Source organism: Barbus barbus (genome assembly GCF_936440315.1).
Source record: "Barbus barbus genome assembly, chromosome: 17".
NCBI lineage: Eukaryota > Metazoa > Chordata > Actinopteri > Cypriniformes > Cyprinidae > Barbus > Barbus barbus.
The window spans coordinates 24,807,653-24,832,416 of record NC_136745.1 but is presented as its reverse complement, the minus strand read 5'-3'; the positions used below and the strand labels follow the sequence as shown (position 1 = coordinate 24,832,416).

General features: G+C 37.1%; 3 protein-coding genes and 1 long non-coding RNA gene across 5 annotated transcripts in view; 2 read left to right on the top strand and 2 right to left on the bottom strand.

The window, feature by feature from the left end:
* Positions 1-1,962: 1,962 nt before the first annotated feature.
* On the bottom strand, positions 1,963-9,309 carry LOC306883748. Its single transcript, XR_013785383.1, has 3 exons — positions 9,237-9,309; positions 5,800-6,048; positions 1,963-2,306 (listed from the first exon to the last, which is right to left on the bottom strand). It is a non-coding gene; the product is annotated as an uncharacterized lncRNA (long non-coding RNA).
* A 530-nt stretch (positions 9,310-9,839) lies between these two features.
* LOC306883622 (enhancer of split m8 protein-like) lies at positions 9,840-13,418 on the top strand (the record flags this gene model as incomplete). Its single annotated transcript, XM_079438984.1, has 3 exons — positions 9,840-10,028; positions 12,725-12,820; positions 12,903-13,418. 3 exons carry the CDS (start codon positions 9,840-9,842, stop codon positions 13,416-13,418), a joined length of 801 nt encoding a protein of 266 aa, XP_079295110.1.
* A 4,498-nt stretch (positions 13,419-17,916) lies between these two features.
* LOC306883646 (prefoldin subunit 6-like) lies at positions 17,917-19,132 on the bottom strand. The gene is made up of 4 exons (XM_079439007.1): positions 18,931-19,132; positions 18,504-18,574; positions 18,271-18,395; positions 17,917-18,188 (listed from the first exon to the last, which is right to left on the bottom strand). Exons 1-4 carry the CDS (start codon positions 18,992-18,994, stop codon positions 18,068-18,070), a joined length of 381 nt encoding a protein of 126 aa, XP_079295133.1. The 5' UTR covers positions 18,995-19,132; the 3' UTR covers positions 17,917-18,067.
* Positions 19,133-19,715: 583 nt separating this feature from the next.
* Positions 19,716-24,764, top strand: part of LOC306883644 (large ribosomal subunit protein uL11m-like) — a 29,933-nt gene continuing 24,884 nt past the window's right edge. The window contains exons 1-2 of one of the 2 annotated variants that reach the window (XM_079439003.1): positions 19,716-19,828; positions 24,164-24,330. In XM_079439003.1, the coding sequence (XP_079295129.1) occupies positions 24,208-24,330 (123 nt within the window). In that variant the 5' untranslated portion in view covers positions 19,716-19,828; positions 24,164-24,207. The remainder of the gene's footprint in view (positions 19,829-24,163; positions 24,331-24,764) is intronic. The other variant, XM_079439004.1, reaches the window with a different exon arrangement.

Below are 24,764 nucleotides of genomic sequence, written 5' to 3'. Positions count from 1 at the left end.
ATCAAAAGTCATTATTCTGGTTAAGTTTCAGTTAATCTTTTAATACCCTTCGCATATAGATCCAGTGGAGATATAGCTATTGATTAAAGATGAGTGAGCAGCTGAAGAATGCATGCGCCAGCGTTTCCTTACACAGCAGGGCTCAGAATGACCCAGTGCTTTAGATGTTAATTATCCCACAGTAATGTATGCACACCCCCCTCTGCCCTCTGCCCCACCATTCCCTGTCAAAAAAAGGAAAGAAAAACAGGAAAAGGAATAATTCAGGCTTTCTTTCATATATAATATTTAATATTATATTCAGTCACATTTATTTAAGTAGTAAATATCAGTGCAGAATTGCAGGTATTATTCCACCGTCGCCAGTTAACAATCTGCAACTCTATTATTTTAGCATGACAGACAGAACAGACTTTGCTTGGAATAAAAAATAAACAAAAGTAGGACAGCTACATTCCTAAAATTAGATTCAAGGAAAGAGTTACACCAGATTTTGCACAAAACACGACAATTTGCTTTGAAACAACAAAATAAATAAAACGAGATTCCTTCATGGGTTGCCATAAATTGTACCAAACGTACAGATTTTGAACAATCTCAAAGAAAAATAAAAAAAAATAAAACTCTTTTATTTGTCAGAAAAGCAGCTAGACTTTGCAAGCATCTACAGGAATGTTCTTTCTCACAGCCAATAATTCCAGAAACTCTATGGCTCTGACTTCACAACACGAAAAACAGTGACAGCTATTCAGATTTATTCCACGCTTGTTGCAGATGTGTAAGAATCAGCAGATCAAAGTAGCTCTGTGTGCACATTAAGGCTTTTCTGAGGTTTTGAAGAGCTGAAGCGCTGCTAAGTCTGACATTCCCCCTGTCACCATCAAACAAAAGCATCTTTCTCCCTTGAGAAAGGGGTGTGAGCTCCAAGATGAGCTTCAGAGATGGTGACCAATCACAACAGTGTGCACAATCCGTTGCCTTGAGGCGAGAAACAGTAAGGTTTATGTTGTCACTTTCAAGACATCATATGTTTTTCTTCTTACGTTCTTGAGCGCCTGTCAAAAAAGAAAAGAGTGAGCATTTTTGATTTGCTGTAGATGTAAAAGCACCGGTGATCATGGAAATACATTCATCACCAGCATTGGTCATGTATGTGCATTTCCATGTTTTCCAGCGTTTACAAAGCAAGATTTGACAAGCAGAGAATTAAACATGTAGTTATGTCTTGCTGAGAAATCCCACTCTGTCAACAAGAAACAGTTATGCCATGTTCAAGAGCAGATATAGTGTTCCTCGCTGCTGTCTGCTGTGTGTGTGTGTGTGCACCTGAGAGCTGAATAATGTCTAAATTACAACTGGAACAAAAGATTCTTTTATGCAGGGAGCACTGGGCAGAGATGACAGCTATAATATTGGCCTCGGTACATACAGGTAACATTCTAGGTAAGAGGAAATAGCCTTTTTAAGCTTGACATTGACATGCAGAACGGATAACATAGGGTTGTGTGTGTTGTGGGATATATGGGGGAAACATTAGATGGCATTAATGCTGTGCTATGCGCTGTAGATAAGAAGAAGAACAGCAAACATCCTATTTTGTGAAAGTGTACACTCCAGTTGGTTGCTTTAGACAATTACTGACCTGAATAAAATCATATAAAGTTTACAATGAATGAATCCATCGTATGGCTACTTTTTAGGTGAATTTCAATAATATAAGTGTGCTATCTTCTTTGTGTGATTTTTTTCAAAATTTTCAATTCAACTTTTCACTCAAATTGTTTCGCTAATAATATCATTTGCCATTTAAATGTTTGTATTTAACTAACATATTAAACTAATGAAAAATGTAAGATTTAAACTAGAAGAATGTAAGAAAACTACAGTAAAACAGCAGTGTGAAATATTATTTATATAATAATATATAAAAAATTATTATTTATTATTTTCAGCATCATTACTCCAGTCTTCAGTGTCACATGATCCTTCAGAAATCATTATGATATGCTGATTATTTTTTGTAGAAACCGTGAGACATTTTTTCAGGATGAATGGAAAGTTCAAAAGAACAGCATTTATTTGAAACAGAATATGCAAAGACTTAACGTGTCTTTGCTAAATAAAATGATTAATTTCTTTTTTTTATTCTTCTTAAAGACAGGAATCGAAATGGTTACAGAGAAGAAACTTCAAAGAGACAGAAGCTCCGGTGCTCTGTCACCAGCGAGTGCCTGCCTGTCAACCCATGCTGCATCTCTGCCAACTCCGAGTCCTTTCAGCTGCCCCCTGCTGCCATCATCATGGTGCTGTGGGAAAAAATAACACAAAAAACTGATGACAAGCTCCTTTCATGACACTTATCATTGCATTCTATCTAAAATCTAGATGAGCCAGACAAAGCACCACCAGTCCCTATACCGCAAATCAGAGTGTAATCACTCTCAGCATAAGGAGTTAGGCTCATATCACACTACCTTTATTCCTGTATGTGAAGACCTCCACCTGGTGGTCCACACATCTTGTCTGATTGTCGCATGATGATGCTTGCCTTTATCCTAAAGAGATATCTTGGTGTTTTAACATTGGTTTAACAAATAAAGAAGAACAAAGTCTTGCCGCAGATCCTCGGAGACACACACACTTGCACGCTACTCTTACGTCGCTGATGGATACATTGTGGTGTTGGTTTCAAGATAAGACAATAAAGGCCTGTGTTTCATCAGGACATACAATGTCACAGAAATGCGTCCGGCGCATGCTTTTTTTGTGCTTTGACATGAAATGCAATTTCCTAATTTTTTCATTTCAGTGAATGACACATGAATGATGCCAAGATTAAAGTTTCTGCACCAGTCATGTCAAAACAGACATTATTTCAGCTGACATATCAGCACATGGAAAACTTCCCACAAAGCTTTTCTTTGGTGTAACATCTCAACCTCAAACATCAAAGGAGACAGGACCGCAAAAACAGCGGGCATGAGCCATTTCAAAAGACGAGTGAAGCTCCATTCACACTCTTAAGACCCAGCCGCACCTTCAGTCTCTTGACTAGCATGAGTTTGTTCCATCTGGACCACCTGGAGGATGATTTTATATTGTTAAACAGGCTTTGAGATGTTTGTGGCTCTCATGCTCATGGACAAGTATCTGTGTCTGCAAAGCCTTCTTCGAAGCACAATTATCCTGCATTGACCATTGATCTCGGCGGGCTGTTAGAAGATGTGTATCGTAAACACAGAGGGCAAGATGAAGGTGACTGGGGTTGAGATGGATCACAAAGCCCCCCTGTGCGTTTAAAAGCCCCTTCTGGAAGGTGCTTTCCTGTCAGTTTTAATGTAGATCTGCCTGGAGGTGCTGTTTCAAGTTCACATGAAAAGCTCTCTTCAGATGAAGTGCAAGGAGAAAAAAAAACTCACTTTGCATTCTGAAGTCATGACAATTTCTGAGATTGAAATAACTCATATATTACTCTGTATATTAATAATTGTCAGAAATAAAAATGTGTACAATGTTAAAAAAAAAGTACAAGTCCTCTTTCTTCATTTTTTTAACATATCTTAATACACTTTTTTTATTGGCCATGTTTTTAAGATCAGAATTAAAAAAAAAAAAAAATATATATATATATATATATATATATATCTATACTATTATTATTATTATTCAGTTTCCCAACTTTTCTCCATCTTAAAATGTATACTTCATCAATATGAAGTTCATATATATTTATATATATACAATTCTTTGGTTACCTACATTCTTCAAAGTATGTTCTTTTGTGTTCCCCAAATTAAAGAAATTAATACAGGTTTGTAGTGAGGGTGAGAGACTGATTACAGTATTTCATTTTTAGTAGACTATTCCTTTAATAAAATAAAAAATAATAATAGCCTACATGCCTCTACAACCATTTTTCATATAGCAGCTGAATCTCTGAGCAAATATTTTAAGCTGTAATGTGGTTATGATAAGCTGTATGCACTTACAACACAAAAAAAGGCATTTATATTTGGCTCAAAGCCAGCCTGTACTTTCCAAATGTAACTATGGCACTTTCCCGATTGGATCCACTAGCGCTGCTTTGGGAAACCCCTCATCCAGGCCAAAGGTTGTTTTCTCAAAGTATACACTGCACCGCTGCAGCAGAGATGCCAGGTGTTAACTAAATGTTTTTAAATACTAGTTTCTACTGCACGTTTCCTGCATGACAAACATAAATTTGTGCAAAGCGTGATGATAATGTGATTTAATTTTTTAAACAGCAACAAAAGTGGTTTCAAATTTTAAATTTGAACGTTTCCTGTTGGAACACTGAGTATAAGATCAAACACATTTCCACGATGACAAGAAAAACTGTAACATATTTAAATCCCCTGTTTTCTTTTTAAATCCAGTTCTCAATTAATTTATCTCTTTCCACTCGTATTGCTTTTCAGGCCTGTTTTAAATTACTGAACTAAAATGTATTTGGATGTTTTTTGGAGTGCATGAAGTAAAAACTGTCAGGGTGATACAACTATCATAATATAGTAATGCAGATACAAAGCTTCATTGGAACACTAAGCACTGGAGTTCACAATGATTTCAAAGATTTTGCATGATGACTAGAAAAACAGTAGCATATTTAATTCCCATATTTTCTCAGGACAAAATTCATTTTTCGATTCATTCATTACATTTTTACCCCTCACATTGCTTTTCAGGCCTGATCAAAACCATCTCTCTCAGTATTTTTAGCCAAAACACAAATCACACACTATTTTTAACTGCCGCCAGCTTTTTCCTGTGCTGACCTTTGAACTGTTAAGTTGTTCCTGGTTTTTAAAAGGGGTGTTAGTGGCAGTAGAAGAGTGCAACCTTCTTTTTGAGTTGAAGTACATCCTGACGGATTACAAGAACTCTAGAGCAGAAGTTGCTACCCAGCATGGCTTTAGGCTACCTGGGTCACGGCCCACCCACTGCAGGGGGTTCTAGGTCAGAGGAGTCGGCAAGGAGCACTGCTTTCAGACACCAGAGAGACTCCTCAGTTAACACACAACCTCAGGGCACGACAAACGCCACGTCGACCGCAACCTCTGTTCATGCCAAATGCTTTAACAATGCAGCTTGAAGCGATAAACATGGAAAGAGCTCCATATTTGTGAGCTCATCGCTCAAAGTGGACACAATTACACATTGTTGGTTTCAAAAGAGCTATTTATACAATACGAAGGACTAATTGTGCAGAACATTGTGAAAGAGTTTATTTTCTACGCATTCAGAGGCAAATTATACAACAATTGACTCTCCAAATTAATAGCGTGTTTGTATGGCTCCCCAATGAAAGACATTATTCAGCAGAAAGAAAATGTCAAATAGTGTCTCAGCAGCACAATTGCTAGTCTCCAAAGCTATTGTTACCACGTTTTTGTTTTGACTATCTGGGAATAGAGGAGTATATCGCATCTATTTACTCTCTGTTACAGAACTGGGCGGTGCTCTCTACTACAGTGGCTTATGAAAACAGTTTTTGCCCACAGAACAGCTATTAAGGACTTGGGATCTGTGATAAGGACAATATTCAGCAAGACTTCCTGCCTGACATATGATAATGAACAATGGCTAAACAGGCCTCTGTTGCACAGATTCGGCCCTGAAGTATAAGCTCTTAGGAGGCTGTTGTGACCTGGAGCTTTCTAAAAGGCTTAAATATAAACCATAAACCATTATTAAAACTGTAAGGTGCTGAAACAGAGCAATATCTGGTGTGATCACCGCTGCAGTGGTTTTGGTCTCCACACCCTGTCAGGTGCTCACCTTTGTGGTGATGCATGGGCAGTGGCCCTGCTCCGAAGACTGGCGTGTCCGTCACTGCCGTCTGGAAGCGTGTCCAGCTGTCCTGTCACTCTGTCAGCAACGCTGCCTCTCATGGCCCGAGATTAAAAGCTCCCGATGGGGCCTCCAGAAGAAGTGGCTCACCCGCCTCTTAGGACTTATGTCAAAAATGTTTCAGCCCGGGTAATTTGCTACAGTCAGTGCTCCTTTCTCCAGTAACTTCAAAAGCTCCTGTGAAGGGAAAAAAGACAAATGAAAGAGGGGAAAATGGTGTTTAGTTGTGAGTAGCGAAAGATTGAATTCTTGAGGACCGGGATGGACTCATGAAGAGTGTCTTCCTCTAGGTACACCAAGCCAAATCTCAATGGTGTCCTTGTAAGCAGTTCTACTTTTTGTCCTCTCAATAATTCAAACATACATTAAACATACATACGTACAAGTATACGTACAATGTGAATGCAAATACACCCCGTCTAGGATGAATTTCAGAAGAAAAATTCATTTTGATGTTCTTTTTGTTGGGGTGTTATATAATAAAACATATTAACAATGATCTTTTATTTATAATTTATTCATTTTGTTTTTTGTTATTTTGTTCTAAATTTGCTAAATAATTTTTTATATAAATATTGATAAAAATGTGTACACAAAGTGTAAGGAATTTAAAACATTTCTTTATCATGGACACTCTTATAAGTCACTGACCCAAAAATCACTGGACTAATTACAACATTTTAATGTCTATCTTGCTATAAGAGCCCAGCAAATAAAAATATGTTCGAAGAATATTTTTATAAGTTATTAAAACATGATTTCTGAATGTTCTCTGAATGTTCAAAAAAGTCCAGTTTATACATTCCATTTTATCATTTATCAAACATTATGGCAATGCTACTTTTGAATGTCCTCTAAACATTCTGAAACAAGTAGTAACATTTAAAAAATCTTAGACGAACATCTAACTAAACCGTTTCAGAAAATTTACTTTTGTGCTAAAGTTTTGACAACATTTTTAAAGACTAGATAACTTTAAACGAATGTTCTATTAACATTTCTAGAAGAACATTTGTCCATAACTTTAGGAGAACCTTGCTAGAATGTTAGCTAAAATTCTGTGAATGTTCCATGTTAGCTGGGAGGGCAGCTCTTGTCTTCATTGTAGCTCCACAATTTCTTTATAATGTTTTTGCAACCATTAGTATATCAATATTACTGTGTTTAAACTTCCTTTACTCAAACTATCCATCTGTAAATGTTTTAAGTAGACTCAGAGCAATGATCATCATGGCTTAAAGACACATATACATACATCCTCCCAGATTAACTGTGTTTTTTTAATCGAGTCACTTCTCTAACAACATAATGCCCTGAGGCTCTGACATAATCTACCAAAAGGATTTCTGAATCTATGGAATGAGGAAATGAAATAGACCCCCATTAACCAGATATGTCAACATTACAAGGAAGCTGGAATCATTAATGAAGACTCAGTGACCTTACAGCTAAACATTAAGATTGAACACATGCAGCATGGTTTGAGAATGAAATAATCTCTTTTTCCAAGTAAGAACCGTTAATTCTGACTAAAATAACATTCATGGGACATCACTCAATGGAGATTCATAACACAAAGACTTACACAGAGAAATTTTGCACAAAGTGGGATCCGTTTTCAATGAAACCACAACATTTGAGCATGTGCGTGCCATTGAGAGCGCCTTGCTTTGAAGGACGGGGCATGTACAAGTGTGTGCACGTGTGATGAAAGTGTTTGACAGCAGCCCTGCCTCGACAAATTGCTTTTGAGATGTGCCAACACAAATGTATTTAACTCAAGAGTCCAATAAACCGTGGCAGGAGCAGTGACATCTCTGTGCTGGATCCTTGTCAATGTTTTCTTTAAATCTCTCCCTCCCCGTTTTGTACCAGATCAGGAATGCATGAGTTGCATTCACTATTAACAAGACTAAGACTACACAGGTAACAGGATCAGCTCTAATCAGTGTGACCTGAGAAAGCTTGTGCGGGGATTTCAGGCTTTTGTCCTGCATTTTCCGAGGTGATTTCTTCCCACCACATTCAATTACGATTACCGAGGCAGCATTCCTCCGTCCAGGCAGAGCGTCCTCTTTAATTTGTGCTTCACTCCTTGATTGTCACTCATTACAATGATCAAAACCTGCAGAAAGACAGCAAATGTGCATCATGTGCTCTTTTACCTCACAATGAACAATGGCCATCTCATAAGTAATGGCACTGGTACAGAGAGAAGCTTCTGAATGTGAAGACAGCAGAAGGAGGAGAGAGAGAAAAAATAACCATTATCCAAAAACATGTTCTGTCATGTCAGAAACTCTGTTTTCTCCAGCCAAATCCCCTGGTGCCTTGCTCAGAAAATATTCAGGCTTTGTAATAGAGGTATGGATGGCAGATAGGGAAGATGTTACGGATTTATCCAAGACTGCAGGAGTGATAGAAAAATTCAGTAATTTAGAGAGAGAGAAGTCATGCATCCTCAGCTTACTGTCCAGAAACACAGGTAACAACACCAAGCTCTCTTTATCTACAAGGCAGAGCTCAAATATGGACTGAACCTATTAATACTATCGTATGTTGCCCTCTACTGACCAGTAGGCTGAATCAGTACAAATCTTTGGAGAAAATAGTTCACTTTTCCCAATGTAAAACCACTGCATATTTTTGTCAGTACTGGGTTGAACTAGGCTTTCATGTCACATGCTTCAACATGTACACTATTATAAAAAAAAGCTATGGAAATTTAACACAAAGAATATATTTGGCAAAACATTGACATGAGCACAAATATGTTGTTTGTAAATTAAAGCAGAATTCAAAAAGGCACTGTAGTCTAATGACATTATTTTTTAAATCAACATTTGTTGTAAATCACAGAAACCATTTTAACAGACTTATAAAAATTCTGTATTTTGGTCATACTGAAAATAGTTAGGCTATGCTTACAAAACATTATTTTAAAAGGTATTCTGCATTCATAGACACCACGAGATGGCAGCAGAGTACTTAAAATGGCAACAGGCTAAGTGTACAAAAAAAGCACAGATTTTTTTCACTAATAATGATGTTTTTGTTTTTTTCAACCAAGGTTAGATAACCACGCTTAACTGTGGCGTTGCAAGGCCTGAAGAGGCGTAATGTTGGTAGGCTACCATATTTTTCAACATCTTTTTCGTCAGAGAGGAACGTGTACATGTGTATCCAGTTCAAATATCAATACTGTATGTAGGTTCATATCATTTTCAGCCAATATGGGAACTTTTACCTTTCTAAATATCTACAGCTCACGCTGCGGCTGCACGCAGTCACACTCTTGTGCCTATTCTTATCCCAATTTTATAAAAAAGAGGCCACAAGCGGTACTCAAATTAAAAGACGCTCACCTTCCAAAAAACGCATCTCTAGACATTGCGTTTTCTCTCATTTCACTGCCCTCTGCCCTGTGTCTTGTTTTCTAACGCAAACACGAGCTCTGCGTGAACTCTACCCTAAAACGGTGAAGCGCACTGCTGGCACTTTCCCTTTGAGAATGGGTAACAAGTTTCCATTTGGATAATTTAGACCGGTCGTAAAATATACATCTATAAAAACGGTCTAAAGTTTTTTTTAAATGAACACAAGAACTGATAAAAAAAAAAAAAAAAAAAAAATTTTCACTGCTAGAATCACAGGTATACTAGTGAAGACAAACATTGGTCAAAACAATAAATAGTCAAGTTAAATGTATACGCCATTGAAAACATGACAAAAGTAGGCTAATGGTTATTATTAACACCATGTATCCAATTTGTTCTCTCTTGGAGGTCATTTCTCCATTGCAGCAGTGCCTAAGTAAAAGGGAAAAGCCCTCCATGGTAAGAGTTCAGCTCCACGGTCTCCATATGGACTGGGTTGGAAGTGAACAAGGTTCCAGTCTAAGAGCCAGTACAGGAGACTGCGGTGGGGTAAAATCTCTAGCCATGTTGGACAGAATAGGCTGAGGCACAATGACAGGCGAAAGTGAAAGTGGTGTTGAAAGAGATGACAGTGAATCAGAAGCAGCAGGTAGAGGACAAGGCATGAATAGATATGGAGGGGAGTTACTGGGAGAAGAGGATAAGCTGGTAAAAGAGGGAGATGATGGTGGGGAACTACATTGTGATGATGATGATGATGATGATGAACTGGGGGACGAAGTCAACTGATGCAAAAGTTTAGAGCCATCCAAAGATGATTCAGGGTTTAAGAGAAGTTTCTGCTGGTGGATCTGGCCTGATGGTAATAGAAGGAAGCCCGTCTGGGCCACTGGTTCATTTCCTGCTTTGGAAGCACCAGTTGGGTTATTATGGTTGACCCCCAGTTTCAGAAGAACCTCCTTCTGCTCAGATGATTTAAACCTCCCATAGAAGTCTGGTACATAAGTCACTGGCGTAGATGGGGCCTGTAGAAACAGACGGCTTCTGAGTGGCCTTAGAATCCATTTGAGTAGATGTCACTGCAGAAAGATTGAAAAGCATTACATAAGCAAATTATTACCAATAATAGCTTTTTAATTCTAAATTCAGATGGATGAAGTAAAAAGTAAAAGTAATAAAAACGAACCCTTTGTCTCAGTTTTTCTTGTGGTCTTTTTGATGTACTGAACTGCAAGATCTAAAATCTCTGCTTTTGGATTTTGTAAACGCTGTGGAAGGACAGAGGAAAGTCGAGAGGCATTTTAGGAGTTTGTCAAGGAAATAATGTGAAGTAATGCATCATAAATCGAGGGCAGGTACTCACCGTGTCTGCAGTGCTCTTGAAAAGCAGATCTCTTAACAGGGTTTGATTCGGTCTCTTCTCTTCTTCTCTATCACAGCACAGGCTTTACCTTCTTTAAACAAAGGTTAAAAATTAAAACATTTTCAATGCTATCATTAAACAACATTTAAGATTCAACCATTGCGTGGAATCAAACATGTGAAGGTTAAATATAAAGTATTTGAGAAATCATTTTTAAAAGAACTTACTCTTTTGACGCCTTCTGTCTTCATCATGCTGCTCTTCATGCTAATTCTTATTAGATGTGGGAAGCTGGAATCTGTTATGACATCTAAGGGCAAGCAAAACAGAAACACTGACTGTTTTTGTATATAATATTTAAAACAGCCATTAAAAATAGATTGAAACTTAAGCATATTTAAAAGCATTTGATGGCGCAATTGGTTCTGGGGGGAAAAGTGGCATTTGATTGTATGCTGCAATATGCAAATATCAGCAAATGGTTTTGAATAAACAGCTGAGGACAATGCTTGAGGTGAACTGCTAAAACACACATGGGTACAAATGGCATCTGTCGTGACATTTTGGTGAATAGGCTAAAAGTAGCATAACAATTTTGTCAGTAGCCTATGCTAAAATTCAAAAGTAAGTTGAATCGTAAAATAAAAGTGATGCCAAAGTGACAATCTGCATTGGTAAAAACATCGCATTTAAAAAAAAAAAAACATTTTACATTAAATTGCAGAAGCTCTGAATTAGCTACATTGCATATTTATTGCGACAAATTATATGAGTGGAAACAAAAAAAATGTTGGAGGCCAAACAGTTTTATAAGAAAATGCTTACTTTAAACATAGAGAAAATGCCTTTTTTGGAGTCGCGCGCCAAGTGTCATTAGCTCGAGTCCGTCAGTGGAAGTACACGCGCATCCTGCTTTATGGTGAAGAAGTGTGATGCCAAGGCTTTTAGAGCAAATCTGTTAAGTGTGCTGCATGGCAGTGTTTTGAGCGATTAGGCCAAGCATTATTGTCCCACGCTTACACTTGTAAATTGTTGGAAAGGTCAAGTGATCCTCAGGAATTAAGCAAAGCAAAACTTTTCGAAACTGATGATTGGAAGAGAGTAGGCTGCAATGTTTGTTTGTTTTTAATAAGTTTGTAAGTTAAAGCTTTTTTCGTTGGCAATTGGCACGTCCATTTTCTTTGATAAAACGTCGTTTCCAAATGAAATTAGCTGTAGTTTATTCGTAGCCTATAGCCCTCATTCGTTAGGCAGGAGAATTATTTGCAAACACGCGAGAATACCCCACACACATCAAAAGATCAGCAAAAAGACCACTTTCAATTGAAGCTACACTTCAGTGACGAAGAAAAACACGTCCTCCTTTGTTATACCTGCGCTTCACCTGATAGCCCTAGACATAGCATTGTTAAATGCAAGCTCCAGAAAGCCTACTGTGCAGTGCAATAACTGTCCAAATGGCCAAGTGCACTTCTTATTGTCTATCGATAATCAGAACGATTTGAAGTTCTTTTAAATAGGCCTATAACGCATGTGAATGGTTCAAACCTTCTTTGATAATCTTTGGCGACACCTTAACTGAATAGCCATCGTTTAAACATCCCAGTGGCGGGGCTAAATGGGTCATTATTGGCTCGTACGTCACAATTGACATTATTTACAGGCATTGTCTCTTTCATCCAGCTTGTATGTGAATATTAATGAGGGGCTAGCTCAGGGACGTCTGTGATTGGCTCGTCTTCTTTTATTATTCATAATGAGAAGATTGGGCGTGTACTGACTGTACCATAAATGATCTGAACTCCGAAACGATGCTTATAATCTCACTTTATAGAGGGATTTCGTTAGTCGCCAAAATGAGTAAACAAGCTCCTGACATACCGGAACAAAAAGACACGACACGGGTAAAAAACAAACTTTATTTGTTTCACGATGTATTTTCAGACCTCTGAAATAGTCTATAATTATAATTTACATAGCCTAAGCCTTACATATTGGGTTATTCTGTGTTAGTTTGTGGCAGTGTGACTAAATGTGATATGAAGATTTGTTACTTATCATGTTAAGGCTTTTAAGAATGATATTTTACCATAAACTATTTTTAATGTTACAGGTCTCGAAACCTCTCATGGAGAAAAGAAGGAGAGATCGCATTAATCAAAGCCTAGAAACTCTGAGGATGCTATTACTTGAGAATACACACAATGAGGTAAATTAGGTTTCTAAATAAAGACTTAATGTAGCCTGTAAAAGATGTCTTTATCTGACCACATTTTTCTTCTTTTTAATAGAAACTCAAGAACCCTAAAGTCGAAAAGGCTGAAATCCTGGAAAGTGCTGTGCACTTCTTAACAGTTGACCAAGGACTGGGGACTGACCCTTTTAAAATCACCAGAGGAAAAAGAGCACGCACAGAGGAGTCTGATGAAGACCTGAGTTCATCTAGCAAATGTCAGAGCTACCGTGACGGAATGAGGACATGTCTGATACGAGTCAGCAATTTTATTGCTAGCAAGAGCCATGAGTTTGGACAGGGAGTGGAGAAAACATGTGGAAACCTTCACAAATCACACTCAATGCAAGTCCAGCCACTGTCCACACCCTCCCGCAGAGAAACCCAGGTGCATCTCAATGAGGACTCATCACTGCCAGAACAGCAGCATCTCACTCGCGTCCAACTGAGCAATTCTTGCACACCATTTGACTGTGCGAAGCTTACACAAAGAACTGTTCTTTCGGCTCCCACCATGACTTCAAGTCCTAAGCAACCTGTAATGCTCTGCGATGCTGTCTGGAGACCTTGGTAGAAGATCAAGTCCCTGCAAAGCTCTCTAAAGACTGAAAAGGCCAGCTGGGTCTACAGTGATTAATGATTCAGCAGTGTTGGAGCAACACTGGCACAATAGACTGTGAATTGTGTAAATATGTGGATTTTGTACAGTGGATGCCAAAGATTTATTTTGTTCTAAAAAGGCATTGAGAAATCTGTGCCTGCATAGTGTGTTTGGTGATCTTACAGCTGAACAAACAAGATACACATTTGTGTTGAGATGAATATATTTCTTAGTTAGAACTTTGATGCTTTTATATCAACGGAATTTTCTTTCAAGACTTTTACAAAATCCATTTGTGATGGAGAATCATGTGCTTAACGGGGTGTACATTTAAATGGTTTTGTTCTTATTTTTTGAACTTGAGTGTCAAGAAATGCTTCAGAGCACAAGTTCATGTCATTTTTATTTTTTCTTTGTGGTAATTGCCATATATTTGTGTTCTTCTAAAACATTGAAAAATGTTCATTTCATCAGAGAGTCAGAGATTGTGTTTTTTTTGTTTTTTTTTTGGTCTAAACAAAATAACAAGGCTTTTTTTATTTGCTGTTATTTTTCACGTCAGCAAAATGTGAAATGTTCATAAAGTATTTTTATATACTTTGAACAAAGAATTAAACCTCTCTGTGGATATATTCTTTTATCTTTGGCCTACTCTGTTTCTAATATTTGCATGTCCATTAATTCATTTCCTGAGAGATATTCAGCATTGAACGGCATTGTTCTTCAGACACGGTGTGAATGTTCAGCGTTTCAACGTGATAACGGTAGATAACTCGATAACAGGCCTGGCATTTGCAGATTTTCATTGGGCAATCACTTGGTCATCTCAGTAATGCTGCACTTAATCTATGGAAGATACAATGCATTGAGATGCAGATTGCTTACACTGTAAAAAGTGCTAAGTTGACTCAACTTAAAGAATTGAGGAAACCCGTTGCCTTAAAATGATTAAGTAAATAATAATTAAAAAAAATAAGTTAAGTGAAGTTAAGTCAACTTATCACTTTTTACAGTGTAAAATACATTTAAATATTTTATTATTATTTAAATTCTGGATAAATGAATAAAACCAAAAGTTTGGTCTCAATTATCCTATCAACATATCATCTGTGCGCCCAAATGTTTTGGAAAATTCCACTGAACGCGACAAACGATTTGTGATTCAATCAGGTCGTTTTCAGTATAAATTCTTTTATATTAGGCTTTAACGTAGCAAAAGGCCAAGTCTACTACGACTTCGATATCTACATGTCAAACCCTACAATCTAAATTATTTAAAGACTAAAAGTTGTCATAAAACCATATGACCTGAAAAGTAGATTTGCCACTAGATTTAATGGCTTAGTTGTATTTAACGCTCATACTCTCCCCTAAATCAACCTTCGTGTGCAGCTTTGTTTCGCTTTGTCGCTCTGGATAAGCTCTTAGATAAACGAGTTGGAGCTGAAATGAGATTAGACCTTAGAAAGATGCCATGCACCGGTTATTACAGACAGATAAATCTCCCAAACGCCATTCAACACAAAGGGTGTAAATAGATTATCCAGGCCGGATGTGTGCTTTTGTCTGTTCTGATCAACAAAGAGCAATACACGCAGCCAAGTATATCAAACGTACAATTATAAAATGTAGATGTAATATAAAGTAGTCCTATAAATTATTCTTTGACTATTGAATGTTGTGCTACTATTAGTTCTTAATTAGGTTTAGCAAACGATTTTTGAATCCATACAAATTAATTTAGACCTCAGATGTTTAGCAGGCTTTGATGTTTAACAGTAAAACTATTTCTTAGACACTATTTTTGTGCATCTTTTTGTCACTTATTAATTTCATCACGTCTAAAGTAGGCTACTTTTTATTTTTTTAGCTTACAAATAGTCCATTTTAATTAAATATCAAAACTTACTTTCAGTTTAATATATTTTTTGATATAGAGGATAATCTTGAAGCATTTTGCTTTTTGCAAAACTTCAACTTACATCCTAAACATTTTTCACTAAACTTAACTCGCTCATGATGGGATGATTTGAGTCTGTAAATCTGGTCAATCGTCTTTTCGAGCAAACAAATTGTGCGTGGTTTATTTTTTTGCGCTGTGGACCTGTTGTCAGATGTTGCCAAATTACGCACGAACGTTAGGTGCTGACTTTCGCTCTGATTGTCACCTAACACCGTTTATAGCAAAGCCATCGTCCCACTTTACTAGTACAACATGTGGTCCTTGGCCATATGGCAAAGAACTGTCAAATTAAACCGACGCGTGGGTCGAGTGTCCTGACCTGGTTATGAAAACAAACGCACAGTGCAGAAGACACGCGTGTTTAGGTGACGATGGAGACGCGCACGCGTTTTACGGTAATACACGTGAAATCCCGGCCACACTCTAACAACAGTTCAAGTAAAAAGCAGTGTCTATTTGTTTTCAACAATCATTGCATTTAATATTGTTATTATATGTAGGCTTGTGGCATCTCAAAGCAAGCTTCTTTCCTACTCTACCGTGCATAATTCACCCTACTCAGTCCAAAAGGTCTACCTACTTCAAAAAGGCGAATAATACCTCAAAGTCTCTGTTTAATTAGCTTTGCATATTATTGCTTCGATAAATAGCTAATCCCTTTAGAAGCTTTTCGCCACAGTTTACGATTTGGACTTAATGCGGGTGTGTTGGCAACCTGCTATTAAAGCGCACACAGCTCCCTTACAAGTAGCGCCGTTCTTCTAATGCCTTTTATTCCTGTGCGTTAATCCCCGGCGGGTGGGAAATGAAGGGGGACAGGTCCCCCTCCGCGGGATATTAATTGGAGGTAAGCATCCACAATGCGGACGTCTGTGCTTCAGCGCTTCTCCATTGCGCGTCTGATGGCCTGTTGCGCAGGGGCGGATACACACCCTGTTGACCGAGCGCTTTAATGACATTACCCTGAGCAACATCTGGCCGTATGCACCACTCGCCTGCCCCTTTAATTAGAAAAACGAGTCGCCTCACTGGGCAACTCTCAAGGCCTTGGTACATAGTGATGCACAACAGTTTGAGGTATTAACCTGACCAAGGTCTTGTGCTTTTGGGAATGTGTAAGTTTTTGTGTATACAGACCCATGCTTCCTGTTTCAATTTTATTATTATTAAAAAATAAATAGTTGTACTTTATCTATGACCTAAGATACTCATCATCATTCATTTTCTCAAAAAACGAAATCTCAAAACATCACTCACTATTCATGAAACCCATGAAATGAACTGAGAAACTTCACAGTGTCCTGTTTTTTCAGTGACTCTTTCCCTCTTTGAGGTGTTGATAAAGCCCATTCATTTCTACACATTCACCAGGCATTCCCAGAATAAAATAGGAAAGGAAAATAATTGTAATTTTACCTTTTTGTAGCTGTTTTCTCCTCTATTTTAATAGATGGGAACTTTTCAACTGATTTTTGTTTGTTGTTAAATTTTTAAAATTTTTACTCAATTTAGTTTACTGTATGGTACATCCAAGAAACATTATAGTGTTTATTTACATCTAACCTACCATTGTTCCTAAAAACATCGATATTTTAAATGACATTTAAACATGAAAACTGCAACAAATCATCATAAACAAACCAAAAAAGTATACAGTAAATGCTTGAAATTTTACCTTTATGAGTTGTTTTAAGTGCAGTTCTTGTAATTGATCTATATTTTAAAACAGCATATATAATTGCAATTTATATTCAATGTTTCTGTGTATTTTATGGATTCTGTGCCATACACAGAATATACAATATACAAAAATAAAATGATATAGAAGACAATGTATTGAACTGTGTTTAATTTTATCATATAAGTTTGTTGGGTGAATAACCAAACTTACAATTCTTTTTAGTCTATGTACTTGTTTCATGTTAATAATTCACGTTCGGAATTCTGTTTTTTAATTTAGTGTAAATTAACCAACAATTAAACAAATGATTTCTTGTATTCAGCTCAGCCCTGTATAACCCTCCAAAATGTCCCACATTAAAAACTTGAGTGTACTGCATAGCCTAGTGGCAAACACTCACATAGACACAGCAGGGTTGTTCACAATGTGTAACAGAAACACGGACACTTGTCATTAGGCGTTTTCAGTTATCATTATTGTAAAAATGGTTATTTTTTAAATGTATTCTTATATTTAAATATTGTAATTAAAAAATGAAAAACTACACTATACTTTGTGTTATATTACCTTGGCAGTTAATTACAGAAAACTAGTTAATGCTGTTTGGTGAGTGTTAAAACACGGTGGGTAATTACAACCACTGAGAATGTTGAAAACTTGACACCGATCACTGTTTTTAAGAAAATACTGTCATATATTTCTTTCACTATTAGAGCAAATAGGAGCACAAATCATTTTTTTTGCAGTTTATGTTCCCCTCTACAGAAGGTTTCCCAAATATGGGGACTTTTAGTAGATTTAGTTTCTATTAACTGCAAGAACAAAACGAGGCTGAACATAAAATTTATTGATAGCCTAATAGCATCAAACAAAAAACCTACAGAGTTCTGTGAACAAGCATGTGTTATTAGCAGGCATATTCAGTCTCTGAGCTTTGCTGGACTAGTGTCCAGACTAGTGTCCAGAATCATAATCCATTTAGACTTTCCCAACAGCCTGACCCTGAGCGCGCTGGTACTCCTGCTGTAGGCTGGACAGAACTTCCCGATGCTGCTCAGACTTCCTCTCCATCTCCTTCAGTAAAGTTTCATAGCGCTGACTGAGATGAAGAAGAGATCAGTTAGGGGTTTGCCTATGTGAACTACACACTCAAATACAACAGAATCAAATGCAATACATACATTTCACCATTGATGTATTCCAATCTCTTGCTCACTGTTGCTTTGGCTTCATCTAGATCTTGTTTGACCAAAACTGGTCCAATTAGTTTGTAAACTGTATTTTGGCTATCCAACAATGTAAGCTCCTACAGAGGGATGACAAACATGACGTGGTAAAACATAATGTGTATACACTGTAGCATGATGGAAATTAAAAAGCAAATGTGGAAGATGCAATGTAATTGTGTTCTTACCTCCTTAACGATATTATTTTCAGTCAATTGCGCCTCCAGTTTCTGTCTTGCTGACATACTTTTACTGACATCTGCGAAAAATGTTCACAAAATAATTTGATTATGCGCATATAAATACGACAGCTATTTAAAATGTACATTACATGAGTCTACCACGTTTCAGCAAGAATAAGATAAAAACACTTAAGAAAAAGTTTTTAGTGACTGTATTGAAAAAGCAGATAACTATGACAGCTCTGGACAGGTGTTGACCAACAAGCTAAATCAGTTCATCTTAAGAGCCTGATTTGTGACTACAGGCACTTAATTGTGCATTGTAGTCAAATATATCAAATATTATTAAAATGAATGTCCATATGCACATGCAGAGAGTGTTGGAAGGACTGCTAACATGGTTAGCTGTCTAGCCAGAGTTATGATGGCACACCTTTTTGCAGTTGTTGATATTTCTCCAACTCAGCCTGTAATTTCTTCTGAATCGCTTCAGCCATCACAACAGCTATTCTAATTACTGATCCCTTTATATGTTGCTAACTGTTAACAAACAGAGATATCTTATAACAAAAGCAGTATGCGAGCACACGGATCATGCACACAGTCTGGGGCGCACGGGAAATGACGCAAAGCTCACGTGGGGGAGGGGGGGGGGGGTTGACAGTCGATAAAAGAGTCACTTCGCCATCTAGTGTTGAAAATGAAGCCCAATAATATTAATGTTTTTACAAATGCAATTTTTTGGGTAAAATCCCGTTACTGTCTATTTTTCTAGTAGACTATAATTCCTGTTTTGTCTTTGATGGGCATAAAAAACAAAACGTCTTTGAAAAGTCAAAGATTGCTTTCAATGTTTAACCTTGTATAACCTTGTCTATATATTTTTCGTGATCTGTCTTGTTTTTTTTTTTTGTTTTTTTTTTTTTGTTCCTGTTGTTATGTACTTGTTACATTTTCATTTTTGGCATTAATAAAAAAAAAAAAAAAAAAAAATATATATATATATATATATATATATATATATATATATATATATATATATATACAAATGTTTTCACTGACGCCACTTCAATTAAAATCTGTGAAATGGGCAATGTTAAAAAAATATATATATTATATTTAAATGTTATGTAGCATTCAATATAAATCATTTCCATTGGAAGTACTATATTCCTCCAGTATGTATAGGCGCAGTCCTCCTCCTGTCCATATGGGGACAGTCTATCTGGTCTGAAGTGACAGTAAAGGCAATATGGCAGCGCGCAGGGTTCAAATACTAACGTGAAGGTCTTTTTTCGGGTGTACGCGAACATATATTATCTCACTAGCAGGTAATGTAAATTATATCTATGCTTATATCATAATCAAATGTATCTTCTGTTTTAAACATGTACCTGAAGCTGCTTAGGAACCATCTTTAGATTAAAATACTGTCATATGCTGTATGCATGTAATGAGGTATTATCTTTTTTTTAAGTTATTATTGTCATTTATATTATCTCTGTCTAATTTTCAAAAAGTGTTTTATTCCATTCTTTAGTAAACGGTGGGAAACTGCAAAATGCAGCAACTGTACAGTTTTATAATGAGAGTTAGTCATTGAAATTGAGGCTTTTTGTTTTCTACTATTTACATTGTGCTTGCATGTACTAAATATGTTAGTTAATGTGTATTATGAAATGTTACATGCTTCCTTTTATAGAGTTTTGACAGACAGCATCCTTTCAGAGGGTAAACTGGAATTTAAACAGCTCTGGGCTATCTAAAAACTTTTCATTTATAGAAGAAAACTCTGTAAATTAACTGGATTTATGTTCATGTTGTTTAGTTAAGTACCATTATATTGCTATTATTATGCATTTTATTATTGTTGTTGTTCAGGCATAGCTGCAGGTTTGTATGCAGTATTGTAATGTTACTCATAAATACATAAATCTCAAAAGGCAGGTTCTTATGAAGATATCATCTGGGGTTAATCAGACAGATTGTTTTGTGCAGCAGTGAAAGTATAATGGTTAAGGGTCTGGATATTTGTCTGTAAAATATTTATTTTAGGCCCCTGATGATTTCAAGTCTGATTTCAGCAGTTTGTGTGGCACATTTCAGAGCTGGTTGTTGTAAAAGACTGCTTTTTGACACAATAGCAAACCTGCAAGCCTGTTTTGTGGGAGAGCCAGAGAAACTGCTCAGTGCTGTTGCTCATTTCACATGCAAAGAGAGGCATTTCGTGAAGGTACGGCAAAAAAAAACCAGATTGCTTTATTCTGAGAGGGGATAGAATGGAATTTGGTAACTATTTTATGCAAACTAACACTATAAAGTTGACCTTGGGGGAAAAATACATAATAATACATTTTCAGAGTGAAGTAAAAAGTAAGATACTAAGCAGATACCTGACCTAAGATACACTCTCTATCACTAATTAAACTATAATATTCCCTCATTTGTACATTTGTTGACTGAATCTAGTGCTTATATGTGTTTTAATGATGTTATTTGACACAGTAGTGATCCTTTAAAGTCATTTGAGTATTCCCACCTTTTTCTAGTTTGCTGTTGTAAATTAGGAGGTAGTTTAGCCCTTTGCTGAGGTTATCACAAATTGCACTCTGCGGTCTTGTCAAAATCAATATGCACCTGGAGGGCATCAGAGGAATTGAGCTGAATTCTGAAACAGCAGCCTGCTTGCTGCGACTTATGTTGCACCATTGTTTATTTGAGGAGGACCGAATCTCAGTTTTGTGTCTATGCTGCTTAATTTAGTTGCGTTTAGTGAGCAAATGTTTTCATTTACTGTAGTACACAATAGTGAAAGCAAGGCCAATTTTCCCATATCTTCCCATTTTGTGCAAAATGCAAGCTGGTAGAAGGAATTAAATCATTTTACCAGTTATTTCTGCTATGCATAAATGTTTTATGTACTTTCCTCCTCATTTATTTTCCAGCTTTTGTCTACTTTGCGAAAACCACAATTGCTTGTTCAGCTGTATTTTAAATGGGCTATTCTTGCCTCGACAAACATGTTTTCCCATGTCTGCAAGTTCAATTTGTCTCAAACCAAAAACAGATATATCAAGAGAACGAGAATCCAAATGAACTGGCTGGCTTTCAAAAGTCGGGCTGTAAATCTATATATGTAAATGTGAAGCTGCAGAGGGAATGGTTTTGAGGTTCTTAAATCACTTCATAAAGAGAGTCCCGTCTCTCTTTGTCATCTTAAATCAGGAATGATGTAGCCCTGCTAATGCCATTGACTCCCTTGAGTGTTTCATTTTCCTGAAACCTGGTTTTATCCCTTTGAACTGAAGTTTGACAGAACAGAACAGCTTTAGGTCTCTGAGGGTTTTCTTGTATTAATGCTTTCTCTGAATTTGCATTAAGATATTAATTCACTTTACTGAGTCTAGGGATTTTTAACATCCAAGTTTTTTTGGCCAATGGACAAAATGCCCAACAAAATAAATAAATAAACCTGAGCCACGTTCATTTATTGCTAATGGTATATTGCCCTATTTTCCCAGTGCAATTTAAAATCCCAGAGCTTGGCATTTCCTTTTTATCATTGTTACGGCCGAGATGCTTCAGTGTGAAACATTGCAATAATTCATTTTCAGGAACCAATTGTTTGAACACCTACTTCATTATTCTCTGTTCAAACAATGTAGAAAAAAATCAAATAGCACATTGGCTAAAGATTCATTTGTAGCAAACAAACAGATACGGATGTACCATGCAGAGACGGTTTCAGTGTTCCCAGGACATTAAATGAGCCTAAAAATCTGATATTGAAGACCAAATCAAAGCATTTTTTTCGCAGGGTAAAATATTGGGTCATTCAGTTCATTTTCAAGTCCCCAATATTAAGCAGCACAACTGTTTACAACATCGATAAGTATAAGAAATGTTTCTTGAGCAGCAAATCAGCATATTAGAATGATTTCTGAAGGATCACATAGCTTTGCTATCTCAGGAATTTTAAAATATGTTCAAAGCAGTTAATTTTGATCAAATAAATGCAACCTTGGTGAGCATAAGAGACTTCTTTCATTAAAATTTAAATCTTATCAACCATAAGCAACAAAGGTAGTGTATGTTTCTTATTTCCCAATTATAATACTTCAAACAAAACATGTTTTCTTCTGAGAATATCAAATATTTTTCTCAAGCAATTTAATCTAATTTGGAAAGCCGAAGAGTGCTTCAAAGCAGGAAACCCAGCAAGCACGGCGAAGTTTGACAGAACATGCCTGCAGTCCATAGTCACTCTTCCTCAGACTTTTTTCTTTCATCGTGTATTTTGTATCCCCATCACGTCAACGGAGTTGCTTTAAATGGAAAAGAAATTTCATGCATGTTTCTTCAAAACAGTCAGAAACACAGTTATTGTCGGCACCAAGTAAACCATCCCTCAAAAAAGTAAATTGGTGCCAAACACAATGTTTTGAATAAATTGCTTCAATTCAGCTCACAGGATTGTTGATTGTCCTCTTCTGCTTCTGAATATGTTAAAACGGTTGGACCTCCTGCCAAGAAGTGGAGGTTTACCAGCAGCCCAACCTTCCCTGACTGCCTCTTAAATTGATTTGAGCTTCAACATGCTTTTTAAAACAGCAAAAATATGTTTGGAGAACAGCATGAAATATAATGGAGAAATGAAGGCCAGCATGTGATTGGCATTTTAAAGAAAACCCTGAGAGTAATTTTTAACGCAGTGTGATTGCGGAGCCTATATCTGCTGCTTCTGCTCTCCACAGATAGCCGGTGTATTCTGAGATCCAAGACGTTTCGGTGCTTGGGAAAAGCTCTCTTTGCTTGTCTCCTTGTGCGCACAGATGCGAGGATTAACTTGGCATTAAAACCAATGGTGCATTCCAGTGTGTGGCTAGCGAGGTGTTTATTTCACCTCATTTCGTCCTCATCTCCCTTGCATTTATGAATATATAAATAGTCGGGTTAACCTGGGAACAGAGCGCTGTGAATAATTTAGAGATATTGTTTTCACCTGGGTTGAACCGTCACAAAATGAGTCAAGTTCTCCCGTCATATTGGTAATTAGCCAGACTGCGATCGGCTGAATGACGTTGAATGCAATGGCTTTTATTGCCTTTGGTGTATATCAGATTATGGGGTGTGGTTTTATGACTCATGCTTCCCCGAGCGCATATGTTTCAGGCCATTTCCACCACTCAACTAATTGATTGAATCATGTAATTGAATTCAGTCTTGAATGGAAAAACCAGGTACCAGTCTTTCGCCCTTGCGTGTGACGCTAATTCTGTGCGTGTTTTGGTGCTCGGTGGCTGCCGTCCAATCTGCTCCATCGACCCTTCCTGATCTAGACCCATTGAGCGCTAGCTAACTGTAATGGATCAGCAGAGTGTAGGGAATCGTTGAAGGCAGCCAAGCGCAGAAGCTCCTTGAGTGCGTGACGCACCTGTGCTTTTATCCCTTATCTCTAAAGGGCCTGAGGTTTCATAGCACTTCGCCTCAAGACTGTCTTCACTTACAGCGTCTCGAGATAAGGCCGCTGTGCACTCGTGGGAGAGCTTTTATGGATTGGAGAGCTTTTGTGTAACTCACTTTTCAACCTCTGGACAAGTATTGATTTTTTTTGTGTTGAATTTTTAATGAATTAAGGAGACCTCAATAATTACCTTTCCCAACAGGCAAAGGGGACGGACAGACGTGTGGCAGGCCAGACACATAGACAATGTCTAAGATATCTAAAGCAGCCAAGGCGGTGAAAAAGTTGGATACTGGAGGTGTGATCAGAGCAATTGTAAGGTCTGGACAGGCGGCTCCTGGGCCTCCACTGGGCCCCATCCTGGGACAGGTAAACGTTTCATTATTTTATTCTTTATTATGTATGTGGCCTTTGATATGCAGTGTTTCTTAACCAGGGGTAGCTCACCAGACTTTCAATCCTTGTTTTGTTTTTTCAATTCATTTTAGCACATCACATTTTTTAATGGGGTTTAGTTAAATGACTGAAATAAGGTCTGTGGTTAACACAAGCTCAAGATTTTTCCATGTTTTATTATATGATATACAATCCATCAGTAATACTTGTTATTGTTGAAGCTTTTACTTAGTGGCTAAATGGGACTACAGATATTGTCGGTGACATTAAACTTCATCAATCTGGACAGGTAAACTTTATTTCTGTAGTTCTTTATACAGTAGAGATGGTTTCGAAGCAGCTTTGCAGTATTAAACGGGAAACTGACAGAATCAATGATGCAAACTTCATCAAATATCACGTAATCT